The sequence below is a fragment of the Stenella coeruleoalba genome, assembly GCF_951394435.1.
Source record: "Stenella coeruleoalba genome assembly, chromosome: 18".
In the NCBI taxonomy this organism is placed as follows: Eukaryota; Metazoa; Chordata; class Mammalia; order Artiodactyla; family Delphinidae; genus Stenella; species Stenella coeruleoalba.
Genome location: NC_137164.1, coordinates 17,901,292 through 17,913,935, shown reverse-complemented (window position 1 = coordinate 17,913,935; position 12,644 = coordinate 17,901,292). Strand labels below are relative to the sequence as shown.

At 41.2% G+C, this 12,644-nt stretch overlaps 1 protein-coding gene across 5 annotated transcripts in view; it reads left to right on the top strand.

Moving 5' to 3' along the window:
- Positions 1–12,644, top strand: part of LOC307176897 (histone-lysine N-methyltransferase SETDB2-like) — an 81,052-nt gene that overhangs the window by 42,810 nt on the left and 25,598 nt on the right. For 3 of the 5 annotated variants that reach the window (XM_079903413.1, XM_079903412.1, XM_079903411.1), the window contains 2 exons: positions 952–1,040; positions 1,630–5,238. The exons of 1 other annotated variant lie outside the window; for it this stretch is intronic. In XM_079903413.1, coding sequence (XP_079759539.1) covers positions 952–1,040; positions 1,630–1,747 — 207 coding nt within the window. In that variant the 3' untranslated portion in view covers positions 1,748–5,238. Of the gene's footprint in view, positions 1–951; positions 1,041–1,629; positions 5,239–12,644 lie in introns of those variants that run through there. One more of the 5 variants, XM_079903414.1, reaches the window with a different exon arrangement.

The window sequence follows — 12,644 nt, the reverse complement described above, 5'->3', positions numbered from 1 at the left end:
GCTAGTGGGCAACAGAACAATATTGGAATGGTGGTAATAGGAGGAAATAGTATCATCATGTTAGAAGCCTTGGAGAAAGGAGAAGGTCATGTTCAGCAGAGAAATCAGTTACGTATACAGGTACCCTTTCCAACAGGTCTGTTTGACTGTGTTGTAAAACTCAGGTCATATACATTCTTCATATTAAACTTTTTGTTTTGTTTAAAAAAAATGTACTGTGCCCACATTCACCCGGCCCCCACTCCACCCTCTATAGTTAAATCATTTTTACTACTTTTTTGTGTATTCTTATAGTTTCTTTATGCAAATACAAGTAAATATAAATATATGTTCTTATTCCTACCCATTACATAAAGGATAGCATATTATATTTACTATCCTACACCTTGTTTTTTTTTAATTAGCAACGTGCCCTGGAGATCTTTCTAATCAGTACACAGAGCTCCTCGTTCTTTTTGTTTATATTAATAGCTGCATAGAATTCCAATGTGTGGATATCCTAAAGTTCATGTAACCAATCCTCTTTAGATAGATATTTGGATTGTTTCCAAACTTCTACTGTTAAAAACAATGTTCAGTGAATAATCTTACACATGGATACATGTGCAGATATATCTGTCGGATACATTTCCAGATACTGGATTGCTGAATCAAAAGATATGCATCTATAATAGCGATAAATACTGACAGATTATCTTCTATAGGGGTTTGCACCATTTTGCCTTTCTACTGGAAAGATGTAAGAGTGTCAAAACAGGGCTTTTCTGAATGGATTCCTACCATCAACAAAATTGTAATGAGCTATGATATTCTATATACTAGTCAGGAAAAAAAAGATATAAACAAAAATAAGTTAGATGTGTTGGAAACAGAATGGTATTCTAATGCTGCAAAGAACAAGGTATCAAACTTGATGCTATGTGTAACCTCTGTGTTTATTTTTTTTAACAGCATAGTTGTTGCCCAAATCTTTTGGTACAGAATGTTTTTGTAGAAACACATGACAGAAATTTTCCATTGGTGGCGTTCTTCACCAACAGGTTTGAAAATTTTTTTTATATGATTTCATTTTGAAATTGTGACTTTAAAAATAACAATAGAAAAATATTAAGAGAAGATATATGCTATAGCCCCACATATCTGGCACCCTAGAATATTCAGTTATCCCAAACTGTTTGTGGTCAATAAAATTTTAAATAGCTGAAATTTTCATTCTTATTTCCTCTTAGAGTTAATGCCTGAAAAGGCTAAGGATGGCAGGCCTCAGCCAGTTCAGTTCAGAGGATAAATGATGCAGAATGCTACATCTTTGAGTCCAAACTGCCCCCAACTACCACACCACATGCCTCATCACATTACTGGGTTCCACTGTTTGCAAAACACACTTCCTTCCTTGTGGATATTGACAAGTTTCTTCTTACTTATGATTTTAGTAGATTTGAAATAAAACTTAAGTGATTATTCTTAATAAAAGAGCATTCCTAATTGGTTGTTGTTGGAGAGAGAGAGAAAACCATATTTTTGAGGATGGTTAATGATGTTAATATGAAAATTGATATAATCAAACTTGGTTCATTTGGTAGTTATTCAGGGTAATTTATGATTATTTTTAAAATTTCTACTTTCTAGGTATGTGAAAGCAAGAACAGAACTAACGTGGGATTATGGTTATGAAGCTGGGACTATGCCTGAAAAAGAAATATTCTGCCAATGTGGGTTTAATAAGTGTAGGAAAAAAATATTATAAATCTGTAGCTAGTGCCTGTTCATGAAATTAGCTTATCAAGCTGAAATTAGAGTCATGCAAAAGAAACCCCAGTGGTCAGTGGCATTAATTTAGGTTATGATCCATCAAGAGAATTCCTCTCAGTTTACCCTTGTTGGGGGGTCCATTTGCATTACTTAGAAACACTAGGAACAAAATAAGGACATTTTCATATGCATAGGGTATCTCTTTATTCTTACTGCTGTTCAACTGTACATGAGTAGGATGGAAGTGTATATTTTATATGAAATACTGCTATATAATTTGTAACTTATTTGTAAATTATATATTAAGAAAGACAAATGTCACAGTTGATTTCAGCACTTCTTATTGCTTTTGGAATTATCTTTGACTTTCATGGCCCCAAAGGGCCAAAGCTCACATCTTTACCTACAAAATTTATTTATGTTTAATTCCTGGCAAATAATTTACCATTGTGAACCATAAGGTGGGCAACAGAGCCTGAAGCATCTGTCGAAATTCACTTCATGCATATTACTTCCAAGTATTTTAGTGCTAGTTGGAGAAGCTGTATCTGGCTCAGTGAAAGTGTCCCATCAGTCCGTTTGAATGAGAAGGGGTAGAAGCTCTCCTGTGGGGAAGGTTTTGGCACACTCTTTGCGATTCAATTTCTTTTCCACAGATTCTCTTCACTCCTTCCACATAAACACGGACAGGAAAGGAGGGAGTAGAAACTTGGAGGAATTAGAATATTTTTGTTCTGGATAGAGCCTTATGAAAAGGAAACTTAGAAAATAGTCAGACATGGCTTATTTAAGCCAGAAGAGATTGTGCTGGGCAAGAATTTCACTTAACAAAACAATTCTACTGAACTGCAAAGTCTGAAACAGACCCTTGGACTCTCCTAGGCATGATGTGCAAATTATTTTCCTAGAGAAAGTTACTTTGCTCTAGGTTACCTGACCATGATTGTCTAGTGGAAAGAGGATGAGAATCTCCAAGAGTTAAAACTAATTTTATCTATAACAAAGATATACATTTGGCTGCCAGGAACTTCCCACTAGGAACCAGGATGGGAATACTAGCTCAAAAAGGAGTAATTAAAAGTAGTTCTGGTTTTTGAGGGGTTTTTTTCTTTTTTTTTTTTTTGATCTTGATTCTGGGTTTAGTTTGGTTACCTTTCAAACAAAAATCTCTTCTAAGTTTGGACCCGATTAATTTCTTTAAAATATTGAACTAAATAAAAATTTAACTTGAAATTGGTTTAGAGAGTGGGAAACCAAAGAGCTAGGAAAGGGAGCAAAATATTATAACCCAAACAGCCTGTAGACAGATGAGGAAAGTTGAGAAGTCCATTTATTCACAGTAAAGATGCAGGAATTTTAGGCAATGCACTAAAATAAAGTGAAGACACTTGATAAGTATGGAAAATGTTTTTGTGCAGAAATCAACTTCTTGATCTGCTTCATTCTGTACTGGTTCACAGCTGTCATCTTCCGTCAGCATCCTAGAGATTCCCTTTGTCTTCCCTATGTCAGGTCTGTTGCCAGTTAAATCCCGTTATTTCCCCTTTCCTGGATTTACTCCCACATATTGGTGAAGCACATCCTCCAGTAGCTTTTGAAAGGGAGAAATGAGAGGTGAATATTTTGAGCCCTTGTATGTTTGAACATGTTATTTTACCCTTACATTTGATTGCTATTTTGGCAGGGTATGGGTACTCAGTTCGTGAGTAGCTTCCATACCCAATTTTGAACACATCTGCTACATTCCAGTGTTGCTGCTTTGAAGTCTGAAAATGTTCTCACCTCTGGCCTTCAGGGTGACTGTTGGAAGTCAGATAAAGCCGTTCTTTATCTTTTGTATACGTGGCCAGTTTTTTTCAAGCTTATAGCATTCTCTTTGTCCCAATGTTCTGTTCCCAGTAAGAGTTAGTTTTCATACCTCATACCAGGTGCTTGGTGGGAGGGATCTTTCAATCTGAAAACTTTGTTCTTCAGAGAAATTTTCTTGAACTATATTTCTTTAATGAAATAGTTCTGTTGTCTGTTATCTGTTGTCTCTTCCTATTTATCTAGACATTAGACCTCCAGGATTGGTTCTCTCATTTTCTTATCTTTTCTCTTAATTTCCAGCTTTGTCTTCTTGCTCTACTTTCTGGGAGATTTCCTCAACTTAATCTTACAATTTGCCTATTGTGTTGGGTTTTTGTTTGGGGGGTTTTTGCGGGGTGGGGATTGGGTTTTGTTTTGTTCTGGTTAGGTTTTTTTTTTTTGGTCTCATTTTAAATTTCTAGAGCTCTCTTCTCTGAATGTTTTTTTTCTTCAATATCCTATTTTTGGTTCATGGTTGCAGTATCTTATCTCTTTGAAAATACTATTTATATAGTGTAACATACATACAGGCATTCATATCTATATTATCTTTTTCCTGAATATTCTGTGACCTGCAAGGTTTGTTTCTGTGTTTTCCCTGTATGTGTCCTTTGGTCTTTGTCGTTCATGTTTTAGGCTTTCCTCAGTTAGTTAGTTAGATCTTGGCAGTCTGCTCTTTCTTTTTTTTTTTTTTAAATAAGGGATTTTTTTTAACATCTTTATTGGAGTATAATTGCTTTACAATGGTGTGTTAATTTCTGCTGTATAACAAAGTGAATCAGCTATACATATACATACATCCCCATATCTCCTCCCTCTTGTGTCTCCCTCCCACCCTCCCTATCCCACCACTCTAGGTGGACGCAAAGCACCGAGCTGATCTCTCCCTGTGCTATGCGGCTGCTTCGCACTAGTTATCTGTTTTACATTTGGTAGTGTATGTATGTTCATGCTACTCTCACTTCGTCCCAGCTTACCCTTCCCCTCCCTGTGTCCTCAAGTCCATTCTCCATGTCTGCATAGAGGACAGCATCTTTATTCCTGTCCTGCCCCTAGGTTCTTCAGAATCATTTTTTTTTAGATTCCATATATGTGTGTTAAGTCTGCTCATTCTTAAGAGTGGAACACTGAAAAGCTGAGATTATAAACTGAGAGCGGGGTAAGGGGCTCTTCAACTGCTTCACCTGACCTAGCTGAGCTCTTCAGTTTCTTATCCAGTCTCTTTAGGACTTTCTTTCTGGCCTGGCAAGGTGTACTCTTCCATCTTACTGCTTGAAAGAAAAAAAAACTTTGCTGCCAGAGCGTGCTCTTTTCTCCCGTTTTGCATCTCCACACTCTTGCTTCTGTAATCCATTTGTGTTTGTCAAGACTATCCAAGTTATCCTTTTTAATATTGTTCTCTTTTCTGTCCCCAGTTTGCCTCCTTTCCTCTCTTTAAAATCTGCTCAAAAAGCAAGACCTCCAGGAGTTTTCCTTTGATTAGTTCCTCAGCAAACCACCAGCTATTACATGCTGCTTTTACAGAGCAACTTATTTTTTAACTGTAATTTAATTCTATGCGTTTGTGTTCTCAACATGTGTATTCCATGCACCAAAAACCTTGTCTTGTATGGTGCTGTGTACCCAATGGGTGCTAAATAAAGGCTTGCGACTGCAACTGGAATTACTGTCAGTTAATTCTGCGTCCGTTTATGATAGACCTGTTTAGGCCAGACTTGGTGTGATACAGTTTTTAGAAAATAATGGATAAACCCTCAGAAGAACAATCATTTCTCCAGCTGAGTCCAGGGGCTTCGGCCACCTTTACTCCGACTATCGCTTAAGTGGGCGCAGGGTGGGGAGCTCCTGGCATGATTTTTTTTTTTAAAAAAAAGCAATTCAAATTCAGACTCAGATCTGGAGAAGTTGCGAATTTCTGTTTGAGAACTGCATCTACAAAGCCGACGGGTCTCTTCCTGCTCGGGACTTTTCCCGCGGGTAGGGGAGATCAATCATCATGATTTCGCCGAAACGGACTTCCGGCTGCGCGGGCGCAGTGCGCAGATATGGAGCCGGCGGGACCTCCCGAGCCCGAGTCGAGCTGCGGCGCCAGCTGGTCCGAGGCCCGGGCTGGGCGGGACGGGGTCCCCCACCCAACCGGTGAGTACTGCTCGGGGGGCGGGGGGCGGCAGGGGCAGTCGGGGCCCAGGGCAGCTCTCTGGTCGCCGCCGCCGCCTGGGGGCCCGCGAACCCGCTTCCCGAGACAGCGCTGAGGTCTTGGCTCAGCAGCCCCTCGGCCGCCGCCGCTTGGGGGCCCGCGAACCCGCCTCCCGAGACAGCGCTGAGGTCTTGGCTCAGCAGCCCCTCGGCCTCTGGGCGTCCACCGCCGGCGGCCCTGCTCCCAGACCGCTGCCCAGGGCCTCTCGTAAGGAGAGGGTTTGCCTTCCGTTTACCGTTTATTTACCGTTTACCTCACCCACTGCTAATGGAACAGCCCATTGCTACAGTCCTACAACTCTAGGAATACAGCCAGCAAGGAAAACCGAAGGAAATGCCTGGGAGTTTACTCTCCCAGCGCGGTTTCACCCACCCCTAAAACAATGCAGTCGGAGAAATGCTCTAGGGAGGAAGGCTGGAGGGGGACCCCTCTTGAAGAGAAGTGGTCAGCTAGGCCTCAGGAAGCAGTTTGAGAAGTTTCCACAGAGAATGTAACGTTTTGGAACCATCCCCTCCTTTCCATGAGTAGTTCAAGTCTGTGGCCCTCCCCATTAAGTGAGGCAACAGCCTTCTGGCTGGGCTCCTTCCCTGCGTTTCAGCAGATGTAGAGCGCTTACCCTGTGCAGGCTCAGCACCAGGTGCCGGGGATGCAGAGACGAGTTAGGCAGACCTTGCCCTAGAGAGTCTAATAGGCAACTCCTGTGTGACCTGCTAAGAACCACAGAATCACAAATGAGGAGCTCCTCCAACTCAGCCTGGTGTTCAAGGAACATCCTTAGTTTTAAAGAGAAAGAGTCACCCAGAGATACAAAGCTTGAAAAGGTGGTCCAGAAAGAGGTGAAGACTCGAAAAAAGGCACCAGCCATAAAACATCAGATGTGGCAACCACAAGCCAAGCAGTTGACTATTTCATTTAGCTAGTGTGTATACAGAATGGAAGATGAGGAGTTACCGGAGGTGAGGTTACATCCTGACCTTTTCCCCAAACTCCAGACTTGTGTAACCAACTTCATTAATGCCAGGAACGATCTCAAACTGAATATGTCCCAAAGAAGACTCCTGTTTGCCTGCACACACCCACACACTCCAAACCTGCTCAGCCACTACCAGCCTTCCCCATTCCATTCACCTGGTTGCTCAGACCAAAACCCCAGTGCCACTCTTGGTGCCTCTCTTTCCTCCTTACCTCCCAACTAATGCATTAGTCAGACCAGTCAGTTCTTTCTTCAGAATATATCTCAAGCCTGGCCTCTTCTCACCGCTTCCATCACTGCCATCCAAGCCACCATCATCTCAGGCCTAGACTATTGGTCCCCTGGCTTCCACTCCAGCCTCTCATACAGACAAGCCTGCACAGTAGCCAAAATGATCTTTAAAAAACAAAAAGTAAGTGTGATTCTCCTACTCAAAGCCCTCCAATAGTCTCTCATTACTTTCAGAATAATCTTACTGTGGCTACAGTGTACCCCATGTCCTGATCTGATCCAGCCCCTACCCATCTTGATGACTCTGCTACCCCTCACTGCACTGTGAGTCCTCTAAGCCCCCCACCATATTCAAATACCTGCTCAAATGTACCCTCCACAGCCTTGCCTGCCCATCCTGTTTAGAAGAGCCCTCCCCCACCCTCATTAATCTCTACCTCCTTCCCCTGCTCTTTCTTCATAGCACTTAACCACATCCTGAAATAATACTTGTTTGATGTCTCTGTACTACTAAAATGTAAGTTCCATGAGAGTTGAAATTCACATCTTATTCCCTGCTTTATTTCTAGTGCCTAAAACTCTACATTAAGTATATGTTGAAGGAATGAACGGGGTTGTATGTAGCACTAAAGAGCTTGGCTTCTGATCTTTAGGTGATAGAGAAGGGTTTTTAAGCAGGAGAGAAACATGGGCAAATGTACATTTTAGATAGATCACTCTGGCAGCAACGTGAAGAATGAAGTGGTGTCATGACAGGGAAAGCAGAAGGAGGGAAATGAGATTATCAGAATGAACCAGGTAGAAAACAGTGAAGGCAGGGCAGTCCACTGTCCACGCTGCTGCTGAAACTCACTCTCAAGTGCACATGTGCGCACGCACATACGTTCACACGTGCCTACACACAGATCAGGTCATGGTACTTCCTGTGTTAATTAGGACTTGTTGGCTACAAATAGTACAAAATCAACTTGATGTCATTTAAGCAAAAGGGATGTTTGTTCTGGAAAGCAGGGAGACCACACTCACAGACCCCAGGAACATGGATGCTATAGCATTTATCAGAAAGAGCCAGGAAATAGGGCCTGAGAAGCTCTCATAAACTTTGACAGCACTCAGAATATCTGCTTTGTTCTCTTTCTTTGGTCCAGTTTTCCTGATAATGGGATAGAAGATGGCTACCCTCACAGCTTCTCAGTTTTTACATCTTCAAGAAACCAGCCCAATCTGAACTAAAATCTTCTATTCTGAATTCTGTATATGTGGGAGATGGGCAGGTTGGTCCTCTGGGACTGTCAGCTGTGCCTAGGGAAAGAGAGTCACGTAGTATAAACATACCTGCTGGGGCTTATCCCTGTGTATGATTGTGAGTCAAATGGATACCCTAAGGAAGTCCACTGAACATCCTATTCCCTGGCTGCCTGCCACCCCTCCCTTACAACACAGACATCCTTATTCCTCTTTTCACATTCTGAAGCTGTCCCCAGTAATGCCTTCTGGCTATCCCAAATATACTTCCTGCCAAACTTCTCCAAAAGTTATGTCCAGTCACACCATCCAGAGACAATGTGATAAAGCCATTCATTTTCCAAGTCCATTACCAAGCCTCTAGGTAATATCTACTCCCCTTCTGTTTTGGTCAGTTCAGGTATGCAGTCACTGGACTCAGTAATAACGTCTACACATCTGATATACAGTGGCAGAACTAAAATAGTAAACTGCAATGAAAACTATTGATCAAAGGAGAAAAGAGGAAAGAATTTCCAAGCCAGCACCATAAATTGGTTGCCAGTCCAGAGCATAGACCATACCCTATTGGAAGGGGATTGTAAATGGAAGTATAGGGTTAGTGAATCTCATTCTATCAGTTTCACTCATTTCTTTAGTGGTGGAACATGTTCCTTGGCCATCCTATCCGACTACCCCAGATTCAATCCTCTGGGTGGATTGCCCTTGTCTGGTGAGCTTTAAGACCGTCTCTTGGAAGAGAAGCATTGGGAAGACACCCCTGCAGAGGCTGTGGCCTTAATAATCCCTTCTCAGGTGGAGCTGAGCCTGGAGATTGCTGGCGAGACTGCCACTGTTGGTTTGAGTTAGTTGTAGTTCACGTATTCTTGGCTTATAATTTTTCTTCGTCTTCATTCTATAGAACCTTTCCTGGTTACCAGTTTCATTTTTGAGAATTCTCGTTGAGTCAGTCTCTGTGAGTCCTTAGGCCTGCTAGACCCAGTAGAAAGACCTTGGGGAGACCTACATATCTTCATTGTTCTTGGTCTCAACTACTGATGGAGACCAATGGACTCTTCCCAGCCCCCATGATACACCTGTCCCTCACTGTCTGAATCTATACAGTTCCTGAGTTCAGATAGTGAGGAATATCAAGTTATCCAAATGTATTTGGTCCATGAGTTTCAGATAATGTGTAGCAAACGATCAGATGTGAGGGATGCCTGTCTGTGTAAAAGCCTATAATGTTACTCTCCCAACTACAGAGAGTTCTGTGATCCCCCAGTCTAGAAGAATAAACAAGTTAAAATAGCCAAGCTCTTTTAGGAAATTGTGATGAGGGGGTGTTTTAGCAGGAAAAAACTCTTAGGTGGAGCCTGTGTGTCCACCTTGCGTTTCTGTCCATCAGCACTGGAAACTCCAGATCAGAGGACAGCAACGTTGCCACCACCTCTGTGTTCCCAAGTGCCAAGACCCTGCAGACTTGGGAGTGTAGCTCAGACAGGCAGAGTCCCCAGAGCAAGCACAGGGGACCACACTCAGGTATCAGCGGCCTGATAGCTCAGCCCAATGCAGTTCACCGGTCTGCAGGTGCAGCTCTGCACAGGAAAGGGTGACAAGGCAAAAATACCTAGCTCTTACACAAGGAGTGCTGCATAGCCTATCAAACATTATCATATTTTTTTATTAGGGAATTTTAGCACTAGTAATTTAACTGCCTGAAACTTTTTTTAGCCTATGCTTTACAAATTTTAATGTCCAGTTTGAGTGTTCTTTTAAATAAGAGCACGGTATTTAGTCGAAGTAGATTTTGGGCCCAAGGTGAATAAAATTTGGGGATTTTTTTTCCCATTTTCATCCTAGGATGGAGGCTTTGTGTGGTCAAATATTAAAATATATTCTAAAACATTGAAAATTGTAAAGTGTTGTATTGGTGGGGGAAGTGACAGATCAGTGGAACAAATAGAAGTATGTAGAACAAATCTAAATATATGTAATAATTAAATATATGAAAAAAGATTTTAAATTAGTGGCTAGCCATTATGAATATAAGTTAGATCTCCATCTCATACTTTACAATAAAATAAATTCCACGTTAATATTATAATGTAAGAAATAAAATTCTAGAGGAAAAGAAGAGGTGTCTTCTAAGTTATGTTCCCCCTACCCAAGAGTGAGAAGTGATAAAGGATTGATATAATTTCATCAAACAAAACCTTTAAACATTCTGTATATCAGAGAACATTATAAACAAAGTTAAAAGGCCACATATTTGACTAACAAAGAGTGAGTATCCTGGATACACTACAAGCTCTTATAAATCAGTAAGGAAGTAGTGAATAAACCAATAGAAAAATGGGCTAAGGACATCAGTGCCAGAGAAGAAATGCAAATGCCACCTTATGGTAACTTAAATTCATAATTAGAGATTATGATCCACTTCTCTCTGCACTTTGTGTTCTTTCTTTTGACATGGTCATCTAACCTTCTGTCCCAGCTGTACCTTTATAGTATGTTTTTAAATCAGGTAGACACCCTTTCATTTTTTTTTTGAAAGTGTTCTTTACTGCCCTTGCTCATTTGTTCTTCCAAATAATATTTTTTTTCAAGTTCTTTAAAATAACCTTCTTGGGATTTAAGTTGAAATGGCATTAAATCTAAAACTTATGTTGACTGAAGAAAAACACAACCTAAAAATTGCGAGATGTTTTATTTGGGGAGCTTACTGAAGACTGTGGCCTGGGAGACAGGCTCTCCGCTCTGAGGAACTGATCGGAAGAGGTAAGGAATGAGCCAGGATATATAGGAGTTTTTGCTGAAAACAAACATGTAGTTAGACATCAAACAATTACTGCTAATAACAAAAAACAGACCTCTTAAGTTAATGATTTTAGTGCTTTTCTAAGTATGGGAAGATGCAAGAGTCTGGGCTCGTTGAAATTATTCCTTAGAAATGTGTGGTAACTGTCTAGGGCCAGTATCCTGTTTTTTCTCGATCCTGAATTCCCCTCAGGACACACATTGTTGGGGGGACAGGGTTTGCTGCAGTGGCTGATGGCTTGTTGTCGGGCAACATTTTTTTGTCCGCACTTATCTGAGATAGAGTTGACAGCATTATAATGTCCAGCCTTCCTATCCAGGTGCACCGTATTTCTCTCCATGTTGAAATGGAGCTTAAAACAACTCTTTCATCATGTTATCCCCCTGCTCAAAAAATCCTTCCTGGCAGCCTTTCACCATCTGTTTCTCAAATTCTTTTCCAGCTTCCTTTGCATGAACTCTCCTCTTCAGCCTGGCTGGTTTTCTGTCTCCCAGTCAGACCTCTTGGTCTCTTATATATCTCTGCTTCTGTCTGCAATGTCCCTCCCACCCCGACCCCGCTTCCTCTCCATCTCAAGGTTGTACCAGCTCAAGGAAGTGTCCTTGACAGAACTCCGTCCCACAAGGAGCACTTCCTCCTCTGTCCATAGCGTATATTGTATTTCCTACTCAGCAGTTACTTGTGCCACGTATTCTGTTATTTTCCAGAATACTATTTGGTCTCCTTGTTTATTTTGTAAGCTTCTTGCAGGCAACAGTTCTGTCTCATGTTTTTTTTATATGCTCTGCTGTGCCCTTCCGTACAGTAGCCACTCTCCACATATGGCTCTTGAGCATTGAAAATGTGGCTCGTCCAGTCGAGAGGTGCTGTAAGCACAAAATACACTGGGCTTCAAAGACTCAGTACAAAAGAATGAATTAATTGTTTCCTTAATTAAATGTTGAGAGGGTAGTATTTTGGATATGTTTAGTTGAATAAAGCATATTAAAATTAACTTCACCCATTTCCTTTGACTGTTTTAAATGAGGCTCCTAGAAATTCTTTATCTGCACCTGTGGCTCACACTATGTTTCTGCGGACAGCGCTGGTCTAGAGCTCTCAGCGCGGTGACTCTCGTACAAGAGGAGCTCCCAACTCGGTGGTGGTTTGAGATGAATGAAAAGCAGCAGTTCTCCCATTTCATTTCATCTGAGGAGTTTTGTCTCAGTCTCCCCCCTTTTTCTTGGTTGATGTGGAGCAAGAGGACTACTAATTTGTAGCCCTACTAATAAGCAGGACCCAAATCCAGGAGACAGACGTTAATTAAGGAAGAAACTCATCTGAATGTGAAAGAAATGCTAGCTCCAAAGTGAGGTCTTCTGACATTGTGAGATGCAAGATGTAGTTTAAGAGAGACATCAAGAGACCTTACACTTTTAAGTAACAAAAAGGACTTTTAGGAAGCGCTTAAGCGGTTAACCTCATTTAAATTTAAACCTTTCGCCATTAAATGGTTAAATGAATTTTTGTTTCAAAACTAAAATTTGAAGGTAAAATTGAAAGTGCTTTCTGCCACAGAAAACTAAATGAATAACAGGATGAGCATTGGAAAAGGCAAA